General features: G+C 40.5%; 2 protein-coding genes and 1 pseudogene across 3 annotated transcripts in view; 1 reads left to right on the top strand and 2 right to left on the bottom strand.

The window, feature by feature from the left end:
* Positions 1-854: 854 nt before the first annotated feature.
* PIN4 (peptidylprolyl cis/trans isomerase, NIMA-interacting 4) overlaps positions 855-25510 on the top strand; it is a 110761-nt gene continuing 86105 nt past the window's right edge. Inside the window, exons 1-4 of one of the 2 annotated variants that reach the window (XM_037822910.1) lie at positions 861-997; positions 5929-6002; positions 11546-11665; positions 12063-12235. In XM_037822910.1, the coding sequence (XP_037678838.1) occupies positions 955-997; positions 5929-6002; positions 11546-11665; positions 12063-12221 (396 nt within the window). In that variant the 5' untranslated portion in view covers positions 861-954 and the 3' untranslated portion in view covers positions 12222-12235. Of the gene's footprint in view, positions 998-5928; positions 6003-11545; positions 11666-12062; positions 12236-25510 lie in introns of those variants that run through there. The other variant, XM_037822911.1, reaches the window with a different exon arrangement.
* Positions 4981-5177, bottom strand: LOC119523967 (annotated as a pseudogene).
* The window catches only part of ERCC6L (ERCC excision repair 6 like, spindle assembly checkpoint helicase), an 82688-nt gene continuing 73941 nt past the window's right edge, over positions 16764-25510 (bottom strand). The window contains exon 2 of the mRNA XM_037822909.1: positions 16764-20631. Within this exon, the coding sequence (XP_037678837.1) occupies positions 17016-20631 (3616 nt within the window). The 3' untranslated portion in view covers positions 16764-17015. The remainder of the gene's footprint in view (positions 20632-25510) is intronic.

Here is a 25510-nt window from a genome sequence, read left to right as displayed (position 1 = left end):
CAGAGCCAGTAAAATAGATGATGGAGCAGGGATTTGAAGCCAGGCAGCCTGGCTCCAGAACCCATACTTTAAATTTCTGTATTATGCTGCACCATTACAGACATTTGGGGGAAAATATACAGAAGCATACACAACAATATGTACTAGCCTTTCTGTCTTTTATATGTATGTATTATACAGTACATTACGTACTTTTAAAAAAATGGAATCATGTTCTATACCTCTGTCTGTAACCTTAACGGTGTATCTGTACATACGACCTTCCAATCATTATTTTAAATGGCACACAGTATCCTTTTGTATGGCTGAAACATTCATTTAAGCAGTAGCCTACTGAGGGACATTTAGACTGTTTCCAATTTTTCTCCATTACAGAGTTCTGCAAGGGACGGTGGGCTTTTTGAAAAACTATCTTTTGAACCCAAACGGCTACAGCTGCAAAATAAAATTGAAAAACGAAAAACCGCATGGGAGGGAAGGTCTTTGTGTGGGAGGTAGTGGAAGAAGGGGACTGCCACCGTGGCACTTCCCACTTTCCCTTTGTCTGGCGACCCCGCCAGACTGTCCAAACACCGCGCTTAGGGATTGAGGATGCCCGCGTCTTCCACTGCGCAGGCGTGGAGAGGGAGGGCGGGGAAATGGGGAAGCTAGTGCAAATAAAGTCTGAGAAAGAACTAACAAAAATAGCTGAGGCGGTTTGTCCGCTCCAACTCTACTTTTCCTTTGGCGCCCCCTACCCGGTTTCAAGCTTCTCATTGGTCAGACGTCTTCAGCCCCATTGGTCGGAGGGCCAAAGGACCGGATGTGCCCTAGGCTGTGCCTGCTTCCGAAGCTGCGGTAAGACTGGCCAATTGCGATGCTGCTTTCCGTCATTGTTTACGACATGCCCATGAGGTCCTAAGGGGCTTTGTAAGGCGACATTAGCAATTGAGAGTTCACCTGCAAGTTTGGAAGATGCCGCCGAAAGGAAAAAGCTGTTCTGGAAAAGGAGGGAAAGGTAGAGCGGCCAGAAAAAAAAGGGAGAATCGGGGCATGTGAGGAGCGAGAGGAGGGAGCAGACAGGTGACCCCCAGGGTCCGCCGGTACGAAGGCAGGGGGCGGCCGTGGCCCCATAAGCTGCCATCAGTTGTGTCCGGAGCGCCTCCAGTGATGCTGAGAATGGCGCCTCCAGTGAGGCTGGAAGCACGCGGCCTAATAGAGTTGTAGTAACGCTTTGGGGTACGGTGTAGGGACTGTCTTGGTAGATGGTGGAAGCTGACGGGGATGGTTCCTCGGAGGTAATGACTGGGGACTATTTCAAGGGGTTATTGGGGCTCTAAAATGTAATCTTACCAGAAATGAGCAATGAACCAAAGTCCACATTGATCGTGTTCCTTAAAGTTCCCTTTAATGCTTACAGAATGACATGCCTGTCATTGGGAAAGGGCTCATTCATACAATGAACAGAAATGTACGTGTCAGGCGCCGTACTAAGCGCTGATGATATAAAAATAAGACATATAGGGAAAAAAAGAGGCAGGTGCAGCAATATAGAGAGAAAACTAATTAGAAGCGTTGAATGGGACTTGGAGTTGCTCCATAGTTTGAAAGGGGAAAAATCCATCAAGAGGTGTCATTAACGTTTAAAGATCTAAGCATAATGGCTCTGAAATGTATTAAGAAAATGAGAGAAATATATGGAGAAATGTTTCCTAACATGATTGTAAATTTATTTATTGTACTGCTTACAGAAATGGAAATAACAAGTTTTTAAACATAAATAAGGCTTAGTTTTCTTCTGCAAAAAAAAAAAAAAAAATAAGACACAGCTCTTCTCTCCCAAAGTAGTGGGAAAGATAGAGGCCTAGTAATCATAAAGCATTGTGCTGGAGGTGGTGCTGACACATGTGTACAGGATATTGTGGAAACTGAGGAAGTGCTTCATCTAGGCTGAGGAACAGGAAAGGGTAGACTTCCTAGAGATGAGTTAGGCAGACCAAGATGGGTGATGGAGAGTCAGGCAAAGCCTTCTGGACAGAGGGTACAGCAGCACAAGCACTGAGGTGAGAAGCAGCATGGTGTGTGCCTTACAGTGTTGCTGGAGCAAAACCTCAGGACAGAATGGTCAGTGGTGAGGATGAATACAGAGACAGAAATTAAATCATATACAATGCAAACAGCAGTGGTTAAGAATCAAGACGTCTGTGAGGCAATTGCCTCAATAGTCCTGGTGAGAGAGATGAGGGTAGCCTGAACTAAGGTAGTGACTGTGGGAATGGAGAAGAGAGAACACATTCTATAAATATTTAGGATGTGAAATAGGCTAGACTTGGTGATTTATTGGCTGGGAATGGGGAGGGAACAGTGATAGTTTTCAGTTTTCTGGATTAGATTTCTAACTTGATGCTGGTTCTGCAAACTAAAATCAAGAATACTCGAGGAACAGGATTGAGGTTGATGAGTTTGCTTTTTAGATATGTTGAGTTTGAGGTGTCTAGGACATCTAAATGGAGACATAGTCAGGAGGTGGTTGGATATTTGAGCCCAAAGGAGGTTTAGGCTGTACATGTAGGTTTGAGGAGTTATTAACATACAGATGATAGTTGAACCCATGAGAGGGTATAAGATTACATGTGGAGAGCTTACAGAATGAGAAAAGCAGAGGGCAGAGGATGTGATCCTTGGGCAGTAAAGAAAGAGGCAAACAAATACAGGGAATGCAGGAGAGTGGTGTTCCAGAGGCCAAAGAGACCAGAAAGTTTTAGGAAAGAGGGTATGGCCTATCAAGCACAACAAAGAGGCCAAATTAGATGAGAACCAAAAAAAGCTCTGTTTAGATTTGGAAATTAGAGATGGCCTTAGGCAAGAGTGGTTGGTTTCAGTGGAATGGGGAAGGTAGAAGCCAGATTGCAGTGATTAGAAGTCTGACAGGGAAGTGGTAAGGCAGAGACAATCACTGTGGACTTCTCTGGAAAGTTTTCATTTAAAAAGCATGGAAATTGGGTGGTAGATAGAGGAGGATAGAGGATTAAGGGAAAGCTTAATTTTGTTTCTTCAGAATGGGGAAAACTTGGGAGTGAGGCTGAGATGCAAGAACCAGTAGAGTTAGAGAGGTGAAGATACGGGGGAGTGAAGATTTAGGAGAAAATGGGGTCCAGGACAGAGGTGGAGCCGTTGACCTTTGAATAGGAGAAGGAACACCTTATGCTTGGGATCTCAGAGAAAGAAGCAAGGATGGGTATGTTGGTAAAAATCAGCCACGGAGAAGGAAGGGGTGGAGGTTATAGAAGACAGAGTAGAAGGCAAGGGTATTTGTTAAGAATCAGGGGTAGGGACTGAGCAGGGGTCTTGAGCAGGGTAGTAAAGATTTGGAATAGTCATTTAGAATAATAGGAGAGAGAATGAAAGAAACACAAAATAAAAGGATTATTTTCAGGCTGAGAGCCTGACTTAGATTGAAGGCCATGGATTTGTAGGAGATACAATCTGCCCGGTCATGATTTAGCGTGCTGCTAGCACATGATATGACTGAAAAGAGCTAGATGGAGCCTTGAGCCAGGATTGAGGTTTTTTTGGGCAGTTCTGGTGAGAGGAAAGCAACACAAGTTAATTAAAGATGCCAGTGGAATACAGTTTTTCAGATGACCAAGTGTGTGGTCCAGACTGGGAAGGAGAAGTCTGGCAGTTTGGGAGAACATAGCTAGAGGAAGGACCAGGGAGGGGGGGTTCTGTGAAGTCAAAGAGCCAGTGTTGTGGGAATGAAGCACAAGAAAGCTGAAAGGACAGGAGGGTGTTGCCAAAGACTGAGCTATGAGTTCTGAGTGGCACAGTTCCACTGTGCGCCCTTGGGAGCCAGTGGCCTGGAGTGGAGGGCACGGCATTCGGGAGGAAGGTCCAGAACTTGTGACTTTGGTTGTTGGATGATTCCTCAACATAGACAGGGAAGTCATCAAGGATGACAGCAGGAGTGAGGTCGGAGAGGAAGCCTGGAGCTGATGCCAGAGTCTTCAGTAAGTCAAAGGGAGTAAGGTGGCAATCAGAAGATGACAGCATCCAGGAGAGAAGAGGATGGGATAACTGGAAGGCATCATCTTTCAAGACTGATTATACAGCAAACCCGCTTAAGAATTTAGTTTAATAAAGCTCCTTCAGCAGTTACATTTTCTCAGGCTTTTGGTAGTCATTGTTTCGTGTTTTCAGTTTAGTTGAACATGCATTGGACACTTGGGTGCCAGGCCCTGTGCTAGGCAATAGAGATATAAAGATGAGTTAGATGGAGTCCTCTGCTTAAAACTTTTCGATGGCTCCATATCACCTATAGGATAAATTCCAAGTTCCTTAATGGGGCCCAAAGGTCCTTCATGCCCTGCCCCTTACCCACCTCTCCCAGGCTCATCTTACAGGACTCCCACTTCATACTTGGCTTCAGCCAATTTCCTGTGCATGCCGTGCTGGTCTCCCATCTTGGAGCGACTTCTCATCCTTGTGCTTTCTTCAGCTGGCCAGCTTCTACTAACTCAGGCAACCTTCACTGACTGGCTGAAATGCCCCATTGTGCTTCCACAGCCCTTTGCCCATAACTGTCTTTTTTTTTCAAGTTTTAAAAATTTTTATTTGCATATGTTAAAAATTGTGCATTCCAATCATTAAAATCACTTGAACAAAAAAAAAAATGGCACTCTGATTAAACTGCGTTTTACAGCCTGTAGGACATCTTGGACTACTTTGCTTTTACTCTAGATTCACTGTCATCTCACCCAGCTTCTTCCTTCACCAACATGCAAGTTCTTTTCCTTCCCTGCCAGCCAGCCAGGCAGATGGGAGAGGCAAGCACAGCCTTCCTTGTCCGTAGTTCTCAATTCTTTGATGTGAAAAGGGGCAGCACAGTCATTTAAGCATGATCCAACCTCTTTGCATCTTACAAAGTTAACAGCTAAAAGAAGTAAGATATGAAGGTAGTGCTTGTGGAGTGTGCAGTGCATATTGGCGGTGCATGCCTCATTATGATTCACCTGCTGGCTTCTCCTGTTCATTTCTTTGGAAGGCAGTGGTTTTTTCTCTTGCATCTCTGTCTTCTTCAATTTCGACTTCATGAATTTCTCCATCTCAGCCATATTGGGTTTGTCAGACAAAGGAAGCCGAGCAAGACATGTGAATGAGAGAAGTCTGGTCTGTGCAGTGGCTGCCGCTGAGTCCATAACTGTCTCTTTGCACCTAATACAATCTACTGAAGTGATGTGTTTACAGATCTATTGATGTATCTGTCATCTCCACTAGAATATGAGTTCTCCAAAGCAAACCAGGACTTACTTATCTTTGTATTTCCAGTGGCTGACACTTAGTAGTTACTTAGGAAACGTTTATTGAACTGAACACTTAATCTGGCAATAGCTCTCAGGATACCTCTTGCAGTCGTATCCTGCTCTTGACACAGAAGTTGACATAGTAGTAAAATGACATAGTGGTACAATGTTGCCAGTGGTCTTTAATCTGAATATCATTATCTTTTCTTAGGAAGACATCAGTAGGCAATGTACTAGATGTTAGGGATTTGGAAATAAACACATTCTTTAGTCAGATATGTGTGGTGAGAAATCTTATCTCAGGGTATATTTTTGGAGATTTTTACTTTTTGGAATTATGAGTGCTTGAAGGCAGGATTTGAATTTGGGTCCAGAGAATCAGACCCTGTTTCTGGAGCTCTCCTTCACCCATTAGCACACTTATTTGTGTATCCATTTTCAGTGAAGGGTTTGTTTAGGGCATGAATTTCCTATTTTAAGAGAGTTAGGTCACAGATGAATTTAGTTTGATGTAGTAATGTGTTTGGCAGAGTTCCCTTTTGAAGCTTGATGCCCTGAACAAAGTTTCAACTTCTGTTGTGTGTTGAACCTTTCCATAAATAGTGAGGTGCAGTTTAAATGAGTACCTGTCATCTCTTCTCCAAAGGGGGAGCAGCCTCTGGGAGTGACAGTGCTGACAAGAAGGCTCAGGGTCCTAAAGGTGGTGGCAATGCAGTAAAGGTGAGTTACTATTTCCTTTTTTTATTTCCATGTTAAATATAAATAATATATGTTTTAGTTTGCTAAAGCTGACAAAATGCAATATACCAGAACTGGGTTGGCTTTTACAATGGGGATTTATTAACTTACAGTTCTAAGGCTGTGAAAATGTCCAAAGCAAGGTATCAACAGGCGATGTTTTCTCCTCAAAGACTGGCTACCGGCGATTTGGGACCCCTCTGTCACGTGGCAAGACACATGGCAATGTCTGCTGGTCTCTCCCTTCTCTCCCTAGTTTCGTTGCTTCCAGCTTCTGGCTTCAGTGGCTTCCTCTCTGTTTCTGTGGTTGCTCTTTGTTTTCTGTATGTCCTCTCACAGCTTCCCTGGCTTTTCCCTCTCAGCTTCTCTGTGTGCTTCTCTGAATTTCATTTCTTACAGAGGAATCCAGTAAGAGGATTAAGACCCACCTGGGGCATGCCTCAACTGAAATAGCCTAATCAAAAGGTCCCACCCACAATAGGTTTACACCCACTGGAATGGATTGGCTTTAAGAACATGATCTTTTCTGGGGTACCTACAGCTTCCAACCATCACTATATATATACACACACATAAAAGGAAAAGACAGTTTGCTTTGTAACTCACTCTTAGGGCTAGCCTAACACTGAGGTAAAATCAAGATAACAAAAAATTGGAAAATATAGACCAGTCTCTCTTATGAATAGTAATTCCTTTAAAATATTTTCTCAAATGCTTTCTTAGACATCCAGAATTTCTTCATACTCTTAGTATTGTTCCTTTAAAATGTATTAAGTTACATCTTCCCAGTAAGTGAATGAGTTATTTCTTGGGATGAAATCATATTTTATAAAACCAAGTGTTTAGTTAACTGTTAAGAGGCACTTCTGCTGAATAAACAGGCTCAGCAAGGGCTCAGGTCTCATTAAGCAGCTCCCCCACTGATGAGCTGCAAGCCAGGGCCCTGACCATGAAAAGGGGGTAGGAGACAATCAGCAAATAACTTCTTAAAGTGCTAAACCTAGTAGTCCCAGAGGAGTTTTTGCCCTTAGAAATTATAATTTGCAAACGTGGAACTCGACTACCTAGTGCTACATAGCAAGGCAATTTCCATGTTTTAGCCAGGATTGGGGAGCCTATACATTGATTCATTCATTCAACAAAGATTTGGTGATACCTTGCTCTATGCTGAGCACTGTACTGAGCTCTGGGGATTAAAATGTTAACAAGTAAGAGATGAACCCTGTCATTACAGTCTAGTTGGGGAGCAGTTAGGTAAAGAAATAAATTTCAGTGATGAATGATAAGTGCAGGAGAGGAATTGCATCATCCAAATTCAGCAATACTATATGCACCAAATACACACACACACACACACACACACACACATATAAAATGATGTAGGCTGTTCTACCCACCTTTCTACTCAACACATACCCCAGAGAGAGAGTGAAATGGGAGACATGAATCTGCTTGTACATACTTGGCCTCCATTCTTGTTTGAACTTCCAACCATATTCAGTGGGATTCTGGTGTCCAGAGATAAGTTTCCGTAAAGCACAGCCCCTAAATACAACCCAGCTGCTTCATCTGGTGTTCAACTGAAGAAGTAGCCATTGGTACAACATTGGGGGTCCTAGGGGACTGACCTGTTGGTCTCCAGTTTGGCATCTTCATAAGGGATGTTCTAGGGTAATTTCAGCTTTGTGCGATTTTTACCTTATGTGCGGACTTTTACATCCTAACCTAAGAGGATATTCCTCTGCTGCATATGGCTTTAAAGAGACATCTTGCCCTCTCTGGAAACAAAATAAAAAGTTCATTGTAGTTATAAATGAGGTATATGGACAGGAGAGGCATGTAATTAATAGAAAAGTAGACAATTTGGAGTTTTTTCATTGAACATTTTGAGAAAATTGTAGATTCACATGCAGTTATAAGAAATAATATACAGAGATCGCAGATATCTTTTACCCAGTTTCCCCCCAGTGGTAACATCTTACCAAACTATAGTTCAACAGCACAACCAGGATATTGATATTGATATAGTCAAGATACAGAATAGCTGCATCACCAAAAGGATCCCTCCTGTTATCCTTTTATAGCTACACCGCTTCCCTAGCACTACTGCCTCCATGCCCTCCTTAACCTCTGGGAGCGACTAATCTGTTCTCCATTTCTACAATTTTGTAATTTCCAGAATGTTATATAAATGGAATCATACTACATGTAACCATTTTGGGATTGGCTTGTTTCACTCAGCATAATTCTCTGGAGATTTCATTCAAGTTGTGTGTATGAATAGTTTGTTCCTTTGTATTGCTGTAGCATACCATGATATGGAAGTAGCAGAGTTATGTTCACCTGTTGAAGGACAGCTGGGTTGTTTCCAGTGTTTTTAAAGGCCCTGTCAGTGGAGGGACCCTGGAATCCTCCAGCTTTTTAGTATCTAGGTTTCTTCCACATCCTGCCATTCTCCTTTAGATCCCACTTCTGTGTCCACACCTTGCCCTTGTCATCACTGTGAGCTGTTCAGCTTCTGAAATCCACCTGCCAACCACAGCTTCCCTCCTTTCCTTTCCTTTCCCCTTCACTTCCTGCCTCCCCAAATCCTGTTCTCCTCACACAGACCTCTGGGCCCTTGAGCCCACGCTGTTCTCCTGATCTCCTAGGCTTCATGTTTGTTCACCTATTCCCTGTATTGCCTATAAACTGGAAATTAGATCTAAGGCCTTCATAATTGAATTGAGCAGCACCAACTCCTTTTCCTTTTGGTCTTTCCACTGGATCCACCTGCACAATTACAACTGCAGGATCATTCCAAAGGTCTACTTTCTTTGCACTTAAACTCAGAACTGTTGGGCCCTACCAGAGAGTCACACAGCCTTGTGGATTAGCGGCCACTAATTCATAGTCTCTAATCTTACCTAGGCCCTCAACACTCCTCAGCAATCCTGGACCTTGATATGTATATATCTTTTTGAACTTTTTATTTTGAAATAATTTCAGACAGGAAAGTTACAGACATAATACAAAAATAATACAGAGAACTACAATATACGCACTACCCAGATTTATCAACTTTTAACAGTTTTGCCACATTTTTATATCATTCTTTTTATCTGTCTATCCATCTATCTATCTGTCTTCTAAACTTTTGAGAGTAGGTTGCATACATCATGCATCTTTACTGTTTAATACTTCCATGTATATTTCCTAAGAACAAGGATATTCATTTATCCGGTTAAAGAAATTTAACATTGATATAAAGCAGACGTCTGTATTCCAATTTTTTCAGTTGTCCCAATAGAAGCTCTGGAGGTGATGCTAGTTGGCAGCCAGGGTTGAGAAACACTGAGCTAGTCTCAAGGGGTTGGTGTGAGGATTTAATGAGATAATACATGTAAAGCACTTAGCACAGTACCTAGCAAGTGTTAAGTATTCAATAACTTTTTAATATTTTTATTATTTTCACAGAGAAAATGGCAACCAGACCTATAGTCAGGAATTCCTTGGCCTTCCATCCCTCAGTCAACAAAGTTGTCTTCTCCCACACTTCCCTTCTGTCATCTCACCTTTTTTCCTCTCAGAGTAACTAATTCTTCAAGGAGTGCTCTGGATACCAGACCTTGCGCCTTCATTTATCCCCACTCTGCTTCTTTGCTCTGCCTTCAACCTTCTCTTTACTGGATCTTTCCCTTCAATCTGAAAATATGCCCAGGGATCTTCTGTCTTCAAAATATATACATGACTTCGACCCTTTTCCCCTAACTAGAGCCCTTTCTCCTTTTCTAACGTAATTAATTCAGAGTTGAGAGTACCCCCACACTCATTATTTTCCCACCTCCCATTACTTCCTGTCAACTACTGCAGTCTGGCTTCTGCACTTACCACTCTTCTGAAACTCGTTTTGCTAAGGTCATCAATCAGTCATTGCTAAATTTATTGTAAGTCTTACCTGATCTCTCTGAAGCACTTAACACTATTGATCATTTTCTCCTTGAAACTCTCTCCTGCCTTGGTTTCTGTTAACATGCCTTCCTCTCCTACTTATTCTTATGTCCTTCCTTTTAATTTTGCTTTTGGAGCTTCTTTCTTTGGTTGTTGCTTAAACATTGATATTCTTAATGGTTGCTGGTAGCCAGCCTTCTTCCCTCATCCTCTTTTCATTCTGCATAGCCTCCCTGGGTAATTTCATCAGCTCGCCCAGCTTCCATGCTGATCTGTAGCTTGGCTTTCTTCCAAGTTTGAGACCCAGATACACAGTTGCCATTTGGTCAATTATACTTGCAAACCCCGCAGGTGCTACAAACTCATGTCTAACCTGTCAAACTGTCCAAACCAAAATCCCCATTTATTCGTTTATAAAATGGCGACGGGATTCCCTTTATGTGACCATACTCATGTGCACTTTCCCAGTAATTGAATCAGAAAGTTGCTTCCTCATTATGAAGGTAGGAAGAGAGAAGTCTGGAAGCTGTTTTACCCAGGCCAAATTGAGGTCTGATACACCATCCGTGTTCCCCAATGGGCCGTCTCTCTGGTGTCCAGATTGCTTATCCCCATCCCTACTGGACAATGCTGGGCACATTCCATAGAAATTTGCCTCTCTGAGCTCTGCTTTTTGACACATGCTTTCCTTTGGTGTATTCATAACTTCAGTGTACCTCCTCTGGTCAGGAAATTATTCCTGTGGGCCTAGGACACTGTCCCTACCCCCCAACCCCCTCAAATTTCAGTAGTTTAACCCTGAGGACCTTAGTTTGCTTGTCTCTGAATTTGTAAGGGAGGCACCCCCAGCCCTTTCTGCCACACACACCACCTACAATTTGAAACAGCAGATTTGACTTGAATGAGAAATAGTAGATCCGGCAAAACATATCTTTACAAAATCATTTTAAAGGATACACTGGCTGTTTTTTATTTTTTAACCATGGCTTTATGTAAAAAAATATTGGTCAAATTTGAATACTTTCATAGGATTGAATATTCAACAGATGATACTTTTTCAAAGTGGTGAATTATGTATGTTGCGGGGAGGGAGCTCTTTATGCATGGGTCCTCTTTTGGTAAAGAATATTTCCTAGTGGGGTTTTTTCATATCATCCCCACTCTGAAGATAACAGCTACTGTTATCTCAATCTTCATAACTCTATGAGAATACATAAGTACTGTTATTATCTTCAGTGCACAAATGGGGAAACACTTAGAGGTTTAAAGACTTGCCTAAGGTCCTACAGCAGAGTTGCAATTTGACTCCAGGCTCTCAACTTATGCTGTCACCTTTTCCTGTTACCCTTGAGGTACTTGGTTAAAAATGCAAGCTTCCCACAGCCAGATGCCTGTTTTCCAGCTAAATCAGGCTGTGATATAAATTCCTGATACAGAAAATGGGGTTGTGACCCTCACCCAACTGGGCAGACTTCCAGGATTTTCAGTTGCCATGAGCTAATGTGGTTTTTCACTAGTGGGGGTAATCCAGACTTAATTGCTCTACTATGAGGAGAAATTTGGGCCTCATATGTGTACATACTTTTTTCTTGTAGGTCAGATACATTCTATGTGAAAAACACAGCAGAATCATGGAAGGCATGGAAAAGTTGAAGTCTGGCATGAGATTCAATGAAGTGGCCACACAATATAGTGAAGATAAAGCCAGGCAAGGTGTATGGTGGTCTTGTCTAAAATTAATTTCCCCTACACTGGAAACACAGAAATAGGGATTATTTCTATGTTCTGCCATTGATTTCCGCCATGTCTTGGTTTGAAGATCTTAAAAGCAGAAATGTTCAACTTTTTAAACAGTTGAATAAGGATCACATATGTCTGTAAAACTAGGCATGGTCAAACTGGCACAGCCATCTTAAAGTCCAGCAGTATTATGAGTACTTAATGTGTTCAGTTAAAGGTTAGACCACTTCTGCCTATTTGTCCTTGTTGAGCCTATTCCTTTAAAGACCAGATGAATAAACCTTAGCATTCACATTGGGAAATTCCCTCATGCTACTGTAGAACTGTCCTCTACAGGACCTCTTGACATCATGTATCTTTTGGATTTTTCAGGGTGACCTGGGTTGGATGACCAGAGGGTCCATAGTAGGACCCTTTCAAGAAGCAGCATTTGCCCTGCCTGTAAGTGGGCTGGATAAGCCTGTGTTTACTGACTCTCCAGTGAAGACAAAATTTGGATATCATATTATTATGGTTGAAGGGAGAAAATAAAATCATATGACAGGCTGAATAAGTTTTTACATTGTTTGTTTCTTTAAAAGGTATTGGATAAGCCTTATAAACCGTGTCAGTATGGGTTTGTGAGTGTAAAATAAGGTGGGCATAGGTTAGTGTATAATGCAGTAGGTATTCAGTCAATAGTTTTCAAAGAAAGGCAGGCTCCTTTTAACCTATTATCCCTTTTCCTCCCAGAATAACTTTGATTCTCAGCATATCTCATAAATTAATTCAGAAACTGTCTCTGGGGGAGCCAAATACCAGCTCACACTATTGATATAACTGAAAATACCTGGCATCAAAACATTACACTACATGAGAACCATAAAATAAGTTCCTGGATAATACTTGTTTTACAAGTTGGCCAGCTTTGTTCTGCCAGGACAGATGTTATTAGCTCCATTTTAAAAATGCTTAATATAGTCCATGGCACATAATAGCCTTTCAACATTAACTCCTTTTTTAAAAATTAAATGTCTATTAGAGAAACAAAGGCATTTAATTCTCCCTGGGTTGTTTGTACTAGACTAAGGAGCCACTCACCAAGTGCTGATTAAAGGAAGAAATGTCAGCATAAAAAGATATATACGATTATTCTTGACTGTCCCTTCCAGGGCCAGCATACTGTGTATCTACACTTTAAAAAATTTTAAATGTAGTATGTATGACATACCAAAAAACAAAATACTGTAAATACTGTGTACTGTGTACCTGCTACACTGCGTCAGCAATAAAACTTTGCCAGCACAACTGTGTGACTCATGGCGGGGTGGTTCCAGGAGCCATGGCTGGAATTGCAGTCTCTGACCCAATTTTCTCAGTCCCTTCATTCTGCACTGATCTGGGCATTGAAATGTCTTCTGCTATCCCCTGAGTCCCCAAACAGTTGATTTGAACAGTTTCTGCCTGGCTGGCTACTTACTACTTTGGGGCTCTTAGTGATTCTTTTTAACATGCTGCTCTCTCCCTCAGCTGCATTTAATTGGGCATTATGCCCACTTAGTGGCAACTTCACTTAGAGATCTTATTTCATGTTTTTTATTCTAGAAGATACAAGCACCCCACCAAGTTATGCCTCCATGAGATTTTCCCCCACTGAGCAGACCAGCAGATATCCCATTCTCAAGGAATCACAGATATGCCAGTAGGATATATAGAGATGTTCAAAATAATAGGCACAAGAGTAATGATGAAACTACTTTAAAAACCATATTCAAAACAACTCAAAATAAGGGCTATAAATTCTGAAAATCTTGAAGAAAATTCTAAAAAGCTTCATATTCTAGCTGGAGTCCTTACTCAGGACATTTGTCTTAACCCAGTATACTAACCAAATGTTGCATGGATGTCATCCACAAAGAAAGGAAGCCCAAGTGCTAGAAAGATGGACTAGAAAAAGTAAACTAACTTCTGTCACATAACTTCTGTCACATAAATGGCTAGCCTATGAGAAAATAGGGTAGGAATGGGCCTCTCATACCAGACAAACCTTTAAGAAATTAGGAAATGTGCTGTGAAAGATCAGAAGTGTATGTGATGCATATGATATTTAGTTGTGAATTAGTGGAACTTACAATGTAATTGCTTATCAACATTTGAAGAAATTGGAACTTGATATCCTCTTAAGGAAAACTTGCCTCCAGATTTCAAGCTGGAAAGTCACTGAATGACCTCAGAAAAGAATTAAATACATGACTTTTTAGATTTTTGGTATGTACATTAAAAATTGTGTACAAATTGTTCATAATATCTGTGCTGATCTTCAAACAACCAATAAAATCTCAATTATGAAACAAAAAATACACTTAAAAAGGAAATCAGCTATACTGAAATAATCAAAATAGCTTTTAAATTGTATTAATATATATGCTCCTTTGTTAATATATTAAGAAATAAAATCTAGTAGCAGGTCTAATATCAGTGCACTGTGATTTTGTATGATGAATGCAAATGGTATTTTGAGATATCTGCAGTAACGTGATTTCTGTTAGTGACAAAATTGCAGGTATTGCTAATACTACTGCAGATTTGCCTATATTCTCAATTAAAGGAAATGTTAAATTCCAAATGGGGGGGGCATAATTTTTTCCCATCCAAATTCACAGACACCCTGAATTGTATCCATGAACCCCAGGTAAAAAAATCCCAGCTTAGATACTGTTGAAATATTTTATCATGTGTGGGCAGTTATTTTTTTTCCAAATAAAAAGTATCAGTACACACTCAAATAGAAAGAACATTTTGCTTTTTTCAGTGAGAAGTATACCTGGGACTCACTGTTCACATCACATGGATATACCTCTCTAAAGCCCACTAGCAGGCAAATAAATCGTCATGGCTTTCTTACATCAGGGAAGAGAGAACTTTATTAGTTGAATTTCAGCAACCATCTGTATGCTTGATGGAAGTGATTGAAAACCAAAGATGTAGGGCACAGCCGATGATATATATACCCCTTCACCAGGATTAGGAAGGCCATTAGATCCACATAGGGAAATGATGAGCTGGACTTGGAGGCAGACCTGTGGACTGCTGATTCATTACATGCACCAAGATATTTTTAAATGATATATTCAATCGCATTACCCTCCCTAAAATATCAGTAATAATTGCTTTTCTAAGGGCAAAATTTTGAGCCATCCATAACCTGTTAAATTTTAGCTCATCCCCTCCCAAGTTTCTGTGTATATTTTATAATACACATGACAATAGTAGCACATATATACACCTAATTTACAAGTAACTTACATGTGTGTGTATTATAGTAGCTTTTCAGTAGTAACATGCAGTTAAAAATCCGTTTCACCCCTTACTATGAGACCTTGGGTAGGTCACAACCTCACTGAGCTCATTTTCTGACTGAAAAATAGAAATGCCAGCCCCCACCTCAAATGATTATGAGGATTAAATGAGAAACCTATGTAGACCACCTGACACAATACGTGATACACAATAGGTACTTGAAAATGATAGTTCTCTATGAGAGTACTATATTGCACATTATATTTTTTAGAGGGGACCAAACTTTTCAGTCTACAACCTGAAGATATAAAATGATAGCATGTGTCAAAATACATGGTTTGCATAATTACATGGAACTTTGAATAAGGAGTGAGAGTTGGTTAATTTGTCAAGGTTAGTGTGAAGCCCTGATACATCCCAAAGTAATCTGGGCAGAGAATTAAACTGTATTCGCAAAACCCCTGTGGAAATATTAAACTTCCCCACCTAGGGAATTACTGACATTCTCACAAGCATTGGGGACTACCAATTTAGAAGGTCAAGCACTCGATCTTCGGGCTTGCTCTTATGAAGCTTGATATTGCAAAGGAGAGGCTAAGCCTACTTATACTTGTGTGTAGAGTCATGCACCCCCAGAGAACCTCTTTTGTTGCTCTGATGTGGCCTCCCTCTCTAAGCCAACTCTGCAGATAAACTCCCTGCTCTCGCCCCTACATAGGACATGACTCTCAGGGGTGTAAATCTCCCTGGCAACGTGGGACATGACTCCCAGGGATGAGCCTGGACCTGGCATTGTGGGACTGAGAAGCCTTCTTGACCAAAATGGGGAAGAGAAATGAAACTAAGTTTCAATGGCTGAGAGATTTCAAATGGAGTCGAGAGGTCACTCTGGAGGGCATTCTTACGAATTATATAGATATCCCTTTTTAGTTTTCAGTGTATTGGAATGGCTAGAAGGAAATACCTGAAACTGTTGAACTGCAACCCACTCGCCTTTATTCTTAAAGATGATTGTGTAACTATATAGCACATGGTGTGACTGCGTGATTGTGAAAACCTTGTGGCTCATACTCCCTTTATCCAGTGTATGAACAGATGAATAGAAAGATGGGGACCAAAAAGTAAATGAATAATAGGAAGGAATGGGGGGTTGGTTTTGGTATTCTTTTTTATTTTTATTACTTTTTCAGAGTAATGAAAATGCTCAAAAATTGTGATGAATGCACAACTACATGATGGTACTGTGAATAGTTGATTGTACACTATGGATGAATGTATGGTATGTGCATTTATCTCAAAACTGATTTAAAAAATACATGGTTTGGGGGAAAGGAGAATACTTGTTGATGGTGAATGAAGAAATGCTAAATGGTCAATAAAGTAACTCCAGGGCAGGCTACCAGTGATAAAGAACTATGGCACGAGGTACCTTATCTCTGCCTTTTGCTGTATTAATCTGAAAGCACGAAATAGCATGTTAATAAGCATGTCTTAGATAAAGGAGTTTCCATTATGCATTTACCAAAATTATCTGAATAAAAGAAAATGAATGGAAAAGAAAACACCTGAGTAAAGTAACTAATTTTTTTATCCAAAGTATGATAAACAAAGGCAATCACTTTCTGAGTAAAATTAAGAATGGCCAGGAAAATTTTACAAAAACCTTTCTAGAAATAACAGTTCTATTAAGTTTATAGCATATGCCTAAAAGAAAAATAAAAGAATATTCGAGTGAAGAAATACTAAGCTAGTGCTCAGAATACCAGAATATATGTATTTTGGGGGAGTGGGGGGTGGGGAGTCAGGATAAAGGCAGAATTTACACAGGAGTTAGAAACAAAAACTTGCTCTTTTAGAGCTCTCCCTCTCCTTCAATGTTTCATGCTCAGCCCAAATCCAATTACGGAAACACAAATTACTTCAAACTCAATTTCACTTTAAAATGCAGTAAACAGTTCATGTACTTGTTATATTAAATTGCTTATACAAACTTAAAGTCATGAGCATGACTTCAGGATCTGTACTTCTTATGTCAAGTGCTTTAACTCAGCAGCTGAGGGCTTCCTGTATTTTTCCACACTCTTTCAGTTCTTTTCCACGCCTTACAAGAGTCTCATAGTCATTCACAGCTTCCACGGCCTTATCCTGGGGAGAATTAGCCAACTTTTTACCAGACAGAGGCTCAGGGTCACCAATTGAGGCCTCCTGAGCTAGAGCATCAGTCTTTGATGTAGCTAACCAGCTGGACCTATTTTCTGAAGACAGGGTTTCTCCACAAGGATCCTCTTCTGTGTACTCTGAGGCTTCTCCACTGCTGCCTTCTGCTCCTTCTTCCAGATAATCTCCAGTGCCCTTTGCTTCACTGCTGTAGTCAAGTCTTTCTTCCATATCCTCCACATGGTCTAAAACCACATTAATAAGAGACCTCCTAGAAGCCAGAGATCTTCTAGAGTTTCTAGACTTATTTCCACTGTCAGGTATTATAGGTGAAAAGAACCTTCCAGGTGGACTGATGTCACTTTGGGGAGTTGAAGCATAAAATTGTTTCACAGATGAGAACTGAAAGGGAGATATATTGAATGAAGTTGTGCTGGAAATGCCTTTAAAAGAATCACCTTCATCTTCATCATCTGAAGTAATCCTTCTAGCTTTACTTCTGATTTTCACATTAACTACTTCTTCTGGCTCATCATCTTTCTCAGAAAAATCCAAACTAAGACATGCCTTGCTACACACAAACTCTTCTCTAGAATTAGCTGCAAAACCACACAAGCTGCTTTTTTTCTCAACATGCTCCAAAGACTGACTGCAAAGATTCTGTCCATTGTCTGTAGAATCTTCCAAGAAAAGATTGAAATCACATGCATATCGTGGTGAAGATGCTAAAGGTTCCTCTTTCAGCTTGGCCTCATTTGCTTGCACATCCTGCAGTCCGCTATGGGATGCTGACAAGTCATCAGCTATTTCAATAAAGGGTGTAGTGGGTTCTGTATTTGGATTTCTACTTGTTATAGGATTAATGGGCCAGAGATTACTGTGCTGTAAAATTTCATCATCCTTTGGTTGAACTTGATTTGGCCCAAGATCAGCTCTGATTGATTTGCTAAGTAAATAATTAAAACCTCCCAGAGGGTCCTCTGGGGATGCCTCCTGCCTAGGCCCATCTCTCAATGCCTCTTTTTGTAGAGCCTCATCTTCAGTTGTAAAGCTTTTTGCCACTTCCAATAAAGAGTCAGTCCCAATTTCTTCTACACTTCCACACCCTCTAGGTAAAGTAGCTACAAACTGAGCATCAAATTGACTGTCACATGTGTGCCTATTATTGTGCAGGACAGTAGGGTTCATCTGTATACTGGAGAGATCTTGTTTCTCACTCTCTTCAGTCAGATCATCAATAGTAACACTTGCCATTTGGGAACTGATATTGTCTTCTTGGGTATGATGAGTAGTAATAGGAGGTGAAAGCCGAGGCCATGGTTTTCTCAATTCAGGGCATTTCTTCTTTGTTTGAGAAGGAAATACAGGTTCTCTCAGCCAGGCCTCTTCATTTCCTGTTCTTTTTCTTTTTGTCAAGAGCTCTGTATTTTGAGACTCATATTCAACAAGGAATTGAGCGTTCTGCACCCTTTGTTGAATGTAATGAGAGTCTTCTGTCACACCAAGTTCTTCATTAACAGATAGATCATGTGTGTACATCAAATCGTGGTCTGAGATTCCGGCTATCCCCAAAGAGTGCAGGTAGGCAATATGTTCACCTAGTTTCTTATCGGATCTCCTCTGGGCAGCATGCAAAGACTGAAGCTGCAGCTGGGTTGGGGAGTTCTGAAAATCCTCGATGGTAAAGAGCTCTCTTAATTCTTGTTTACTAAAATATCTGAAAGGGTTCTTCTTGTCACCAGTAGTTTGTCTTACCAATGAGTCTTTGAAAACCTGTCTTCTGTAAATTTTTTCCTCTACAGTCCCACAAGTGATTAGCCTATATACTACAACATTTTCTTTTTGTCCTATTCGGTAAACTCTATCCACAGCTTGAGCATCAGTTGCAGGATTCCAGCTAGGGTCAAAAATGACCACTCTAGTTGCTGCAGTTAATGTTAAGCCCACACCGCCTACTTGAGTGGTAAGCAGAAAAACAGAGTAATCTTTATTTTTCTGGAATAAGTTAATTCTTTTTTCTCGTTCCAAAAGATGAGTAATTGTTCCATCTATTCGCAGGGTTTTAAAGTGCCTATTCTTTAAGAGATGTTCGATGAAGTTTAGGATTTGTCTTGATTGGGAAAACACCAGAGTTTGATGCCCTTCATCTCGTAGTCTCTTAAGCAGTTCCATCAGGAATATCATTTTTCCAGATTCTTCCATCAATGTATCATCAGTTGCTTGATCAATATGGTCCACATAGGAAGAATCCTCCCCCTCATTTTCATCTTGAGCAGAGAATCTGCGCCCTCCTAGATTCAGTAAACGACAAGCCCATTCAGAAAGCAGCCTAGGATGATCGCACAACTTCTTTAAGACACCTAGCTCAGCCAAAGGTGAATGTGTCTTCATTAACAACTCCTTGATATGATCTGGAGACACAAATTTCCTGTATATTTCTTCTTGTAAAGGTACAAGACGTATCCAAACAATGAAATCATTTTTCCTGGAAAGGGAAGGCATTTCACAAACAGCATCATCATCTGGATTCTCTTCCCTACATCTGATCGCTGAGTTGTCTGACTTTTTCTTCTGTACCTCTTCTTTTGTCCTCCTGAGAAAATAGGGTTTAATGATTGCCATTAAGTTTTCAGATATTTTAAATCCCAAGGCTTTTTCCCCTGGGGTAGCATCCTTCTCTCTTGCTCTAGTAATAGGATTTTCATATTCCATTTTAAAAGTTTTTAATGTTCCTAGCAGGGACCCTTGACAAGCAAAATCGAATAGGGACCACAATTCTTGTAAATTATTCTGGATTGGAGTTCCTGTGAGGAGGATGCGATTATTTGCAGGGATAGCACGAGCACATATCGCTGACTTAGTCAATGCGGTTTTTATTTTATGCGCTTCATCAAGAATAACATAGTCCCACACAAACTCTTGGCCTTTCAAGCTTGAAAGTTGCTGCCAATTATTGATTAACATTTGGTATGTGGTGATAATGATGCCATTCCTTTGCTGAATCCGATTGAGGTTTCTGGTCCGTTCATCTTTGCTAGGACCATGGAAGGCTTTGACTCTCATTCCTGGAGTCCACTTGACAAATTCTTTTATCCATGTGCTAATAAGACTGGTTGGCATGATCAGCAACACATGATTCACAAGTGCAGCATCAAACATACCAGAAAGGAAAGCAATGATTTGAACAGTCTTCCCTAATCCCATATCATCTGCCAGGATACCACCTTTTCTTCCATCCCGATACAGGCTATAGAGGAAAGCTACACCTTCCTTCTGATGCTCAAATAATTGGTTGTGCAGTTCTTGATAAAGCAGCAGGCCACAGTTGCACACATCTATGAATTCATCATCTCCATGTTCATCCAACTCCTCCAAGGCTTCCTGTATTTTTTGGATTCTGCTCATTACCTTTTCATTGGGAAAAACGTCTTTTGCCAAATTGAAAAGTTTAAGAGCTTCTTCCAGATCTCCATTCTTAGTTGCTTCTTTGGCCTCTTTCACATATCTGTAAAAAAAATTTTTTTAAATAGAGAAGATTAGAAAGGAAGGAAGCAGATTAAACATTCAGTCTAAGAACTCCAGAGTTCATTTTGGAATCCAAACTACAGTGGAAATTTTAATATCCTCAACTCAGGATGAAAAAGATTAGCACAGAAGATGCCAATGAAAGCTGGCATCACCTAAGACACAAACTAATATCCAACAGACACTGCCAGCAACACCTTCAGGCACTAGTTGTGGGAAACGAATGTGCAAAGGTTAGTGATTCCATGGTTTAAAAAAATTGCCACTCATAAAAAATACAGAGTGATTTTTTTTGGTGAAACAAACCTATATGTGTGGGGGAATGGAAACAAGAAAGATAGATGGGAATTTCTCAGACCTTATTTTTCTGGACCTCTGTGATGCATTTGATAATTGATCATTCCCTCCATAAAATTCCCTCTTTCTACCAGATTCTTATAGATTCCTCCTGGTTTTCCTCCTACATCATTGGCCATTTTTTTTCTGTATCCTTCTTGGGCTTCTAGACTTCCTCCCAGTGGGAGGGATCAGTCCTGGAACCCTTTTCTTAACTCCTTATACTCTCTGCTCAGGTTCTCCCAGAGCTTTGACTCCCACCTATGTCCACATGACTCACAAATCACTCTCTCCAACCCAGGGCTCTCCCTCAAGCTTTAGTCTACACCCATATTCCAACTGTTTTCTGGGCGTGTCCACTTGAAAGTCTCATGGGCACCTCATATTCAATTCCTCCCAAACTAAACTCATTTCCCCCTAAAAACTTGCTTCTCTCTCTGTCTGGCAGCAAATGGCACTACCAACCTCTTAGCTACCCAAGCTAGAAATCAGAAGGTCTCCTTGACCATAACACAAAAATCTGAACCATCCTTGACCTCTCCCCTCTTTATACCCCCTACTCCCAACAGCAGGCAGTCACCAAGTCCTACCAATTTTATTCCCCAAGTATAATATAATTGTCTCCTTCTTGCCATCTCTACTGCCACTACTGTGGTCCAAGTCACCATTATCTCTCTCCTGGACAACTGCAACTCCCTACTCACTGGTCTTCCACTCTTGTTTCCTCCAATACATTCTCTACATAGCAGGTAGCGATATTGTCTTAAAACATAAAAGTAATCACAGCACTCTACTGCTTAATATTCTTCAGTGGTTTACAGTCAACTGATTTTCAACAAGGTGGCCAGGACAATTCAGTGGACAAACAATAGTCTTTCACTGGATATCGCCTTGCAAATAATGAAACTGAACCCCTACCTAACACCATATACAAAAATTAAATTCAAAATGGATTAAAGACCTAAATGTTAAGAGCTAAAACTATTAAACTCTTAAGAGAAGATATAGGTGGTAAATCTTCATGACCTTGGATTTGGCAATGGTTTCTTAGATATGACACCAAAAGCACAGGCAACCAAAGGAAAACATAAATTGTATTTCATCAAAATTTAAAATTTTTTGAGCTTCAAAGGACACCATTAAGAGTGTAAAAAGACAACCAACTAAATGGAAAAAAGTTTTGAAATTCATATGTTGGATAAGGAACTTGTATCCAGAATATATGAAGAAATCTTGAAACACAATAATAAAAAGAAAATTATAGGAAAAGGATCTGAACAGACATTTCTCCAAAGAAGATACATACAAATGGCCAATACACACATGAAAAGATGCTCAACATCATTAGTCATCAGGGCAATGCAAACTAAATTCACAGTGATATACCACTTCACATCCATTAGGACAGCTGTGCTGGTTTGGGTATATTATGTGCCCCAAAAAGCCATATTTTTTAATGCAATCTTGTGGGGCAGACTTATTAATCTGTTCGATTAATCTGTGACCTCTTGATTGACTGTTTCCATGGAGATTTGACCCCACCCATTCAGGGTAGGTCTTGATTAGTTTACTGGAGTCCTTTAAAGGGAGCACACAGACAGCAGAGAAGCGAGAACGCCCCAGGATACGCTAAGCCAGAAGACCCAGATGTTTCTGACGCTTGGAGATGTAGACAGAAGGACATCTGGAGATGCTAAGCTAAGAGATGAAGCCCAGAGACATTTTGGAGCAAGCCATTTTTGAAACACAACCAAAGAGCAAAGGAACACAGACACCAGCCATGTGCCTTCCCAGCTGACAGAGGTGTTCCAGATGCCATCAGCCGTTCTTCAGTGAAGGCATCGTCTTGTTGATGCCTTAGTTTGAACACTTTTATGGCCTTAGGACTGTAAATCTGTAACCAAATAAACTCCCCTTTATAAAAGCCAATCCATTTCTGGTATTTTGCGTAATGGCTGCATTAGCAAACTGGAATAACAGCTATAATCGAAAAAATGTCAGAGAATATCAAGTGTTGGTGAGGATGTGGAGGAACTGGAACCCCTCATACACTGCTGGTGGGAATGAAAAATAGTACAGACACTTGGTAAAATAGTCTGGCAGTTCCTCAAAAGGTTAAACACAGAATTAGTTACTGCACCAGTTTGAGTGTATTATGTGCCCCAAAAGGCTATGTTCTTTGATGCAATCTTGTGAGGGCAGACGTATTAGTGTTGATTAGGTTGGACTCCTTTGATTATTTCCATGGAGATGTGTGACTCAATCAATTGTGGGTGAACTGTTTGATTAAATTATTTCCACAGAGATATAGACTCCATCCATTCAGGGTGGGTCTTGATTTAATCACTGGAGTCCTATAAAAGAGCTTACAAATAGAAGTAGCTAAGAGCAGCTGAGAGACATTTTGGAAAAAGCCACTGAAAGCAGACTTTTGCTGACACTTTGGAGATGCTAGCCCAGTGTTTGCCCCGGAGAAGCTAAGAGAGAACAAAACGCCCCAAGAGAAACATTTTGAAGAATGCACCAGAGCTGAGAGGAGCTGGAACACAACCTGAGATCAGCAGATGCCAGTCACGTGACTTCCCAGCTAACAGTGGTTTCCCAGATGCCATTGGCCTTCCTTCAGGGAAGTTATACTCCTGTTGATGCCTTAATTTGGACATTTTCATGGCCTTCAGACTGTAAATTTGTAACCAAATAAACCCCCTTTATAAAAGCCAATCCATTTCTGGTATTTTGTATAACAGTAGCATTAGCGAACCGGAACAGTTACTGTATGATCCAGTAATTCCACTCTTGGATATATATACTCAAGCAAAATGAAAACATACATCCACACAAAAATTTGTACACTCATATTCATAGTAGCACTATTCATAATAGTCAAAGGTGGAAATAATCCAAATGTCCATCAATCAACAGATGAATGGATAAACAAAATGTGGTATATCCACACAATGGAATATTACTCAGACACAAAAAGGAATTAAATACTGAAATGCAACCCAAGAGCAGAGAAACACAAACACCAGCAACGTGGATGAACCTTGAATACATTATGCTAGGTGAAAGAAGCCAGTCAGAAAAGGTCTCCTATTGTATGATTCCATTTATACGAAGTGTCTAGAATAAGCAAATTTATATAGACAGAAAGATTAGTGGTTGCCTAAAGCTGGAGGAGGGAGGAATAAAAGCTAAAGGCAATGAAAATGTTTTAAAACTGTAAACTGTACACTTAGAATGGGTGAACTGTATGAAATGTGAATTATGCCTCAATAAAGTTCTTAACAAAAAGAAAATTCTTCAGAGGCCTACAGTTTAATAAGCTATAAAGTTTAATAAGCTCCTTGGCCTGGGCATTCCAATCCCTCCCTAATACAGCCAGCAACTGCCAATCCTTAAGTCTTGCCACTTCCTCCCTCAAACATTTTATTACAACCACACCAAACTACTTATAACCCTCTATACCCACGATGCTACTTTGTAACCTCTAAGCTTAGGTTCACACTACCTTCCTCTTCCTGGAATGCTCGCCTCTCCCTTCACCAAACTAAACTCACTGAACTCATTCTTTAAGACAGAGATTCTCAAATTTCTCTGAATCCCCTGGAGTACTTGTTAAAACCCAGATTACTGCATCCCATCCTCAAGATTTTCTGATTCTGGAGTGGGACCCAAGGATTTACATTTCTAAAAATTTCCCAGGAGATGTTGATACTGCTGGTCCAGAGACCACACTTTATTAATTTTAAACTTTTTATATTGAAATTTGTTCAAACTTATACAAGTTACAAAAATAGTACAAATCCCATATAGAGAACCCCAACACCTCCCCCCCCACCCCCCCCCAGGATATCCAGATCCACCAATTTTAACTTTTTGCCACATTTGCTGTATCATTCTATCCATCCATTTTCTGGACACCTGAGAGTATAGGTTGTATATATCATGCTCCTTGAACACTTAATATTGCCATGTACATTTCCTAAGGATATTCACTTATGTGCAGTTATCAAGCTCAAGCAATTTAACATTGATATAAAGCTTACAATCCATATTCCATTTTTTTCATATGTCCAATAATGTCCTGTGGTGGTTTGGAGCTGTATACACCCCAGAAAAACATGTTCCTAAACTTAATCTATGCATGTGAGTGTGAACTCATTGTAAGTAGGACTCTTGATGAGGTTACTTCAGTTAAGGTGTGGCCCAGCTCAATCAGGATGGGTCTTATTCTGTTACTGGGGTTAATCTTTATAAGCAGAATAAAACTTAGACAAAAAGAAAAAGCCACAGGGAGCAGCCAGAAGCTGAACATCAATGGAATCTGGAATAGATGGGAGATGCCAGGACAGGCCATGCGCATTGCCACATGACAGAAGAGCCCAGGACCAAGGATCACCAGCAACCAGCCCCAGAATGCAACAGTCATCAGAAAAAAGCATCATCTTGATGATGCCTTGATTTGGATATTTTCCCAGCCTCAAAACCATGAGCTAATAAATTCCCATTGTTTTGGCCAA

This window comes from Choloepus didactylus, chromosome Y (genome assembly GCF_015220235.1).
Source record: "Choloepus didactylus isolate mChoDid1 chromosome Y, mChoDid1.pri, whole genome shotgun sequence".
In the NCBI taxonomy this organism is placed as follows: domain Eukaryota; kingdom Metazoa; phylum Chordata; class Mammalia; order Pilosa; family Megalonychidae; genus Choloepus; species Choloepus didactylus.
The sequence above is the reverse complement of the archived record's forward strand: the minus strand, read 5'-3'. Positions and strand labels throughout refer to the sequence as shown.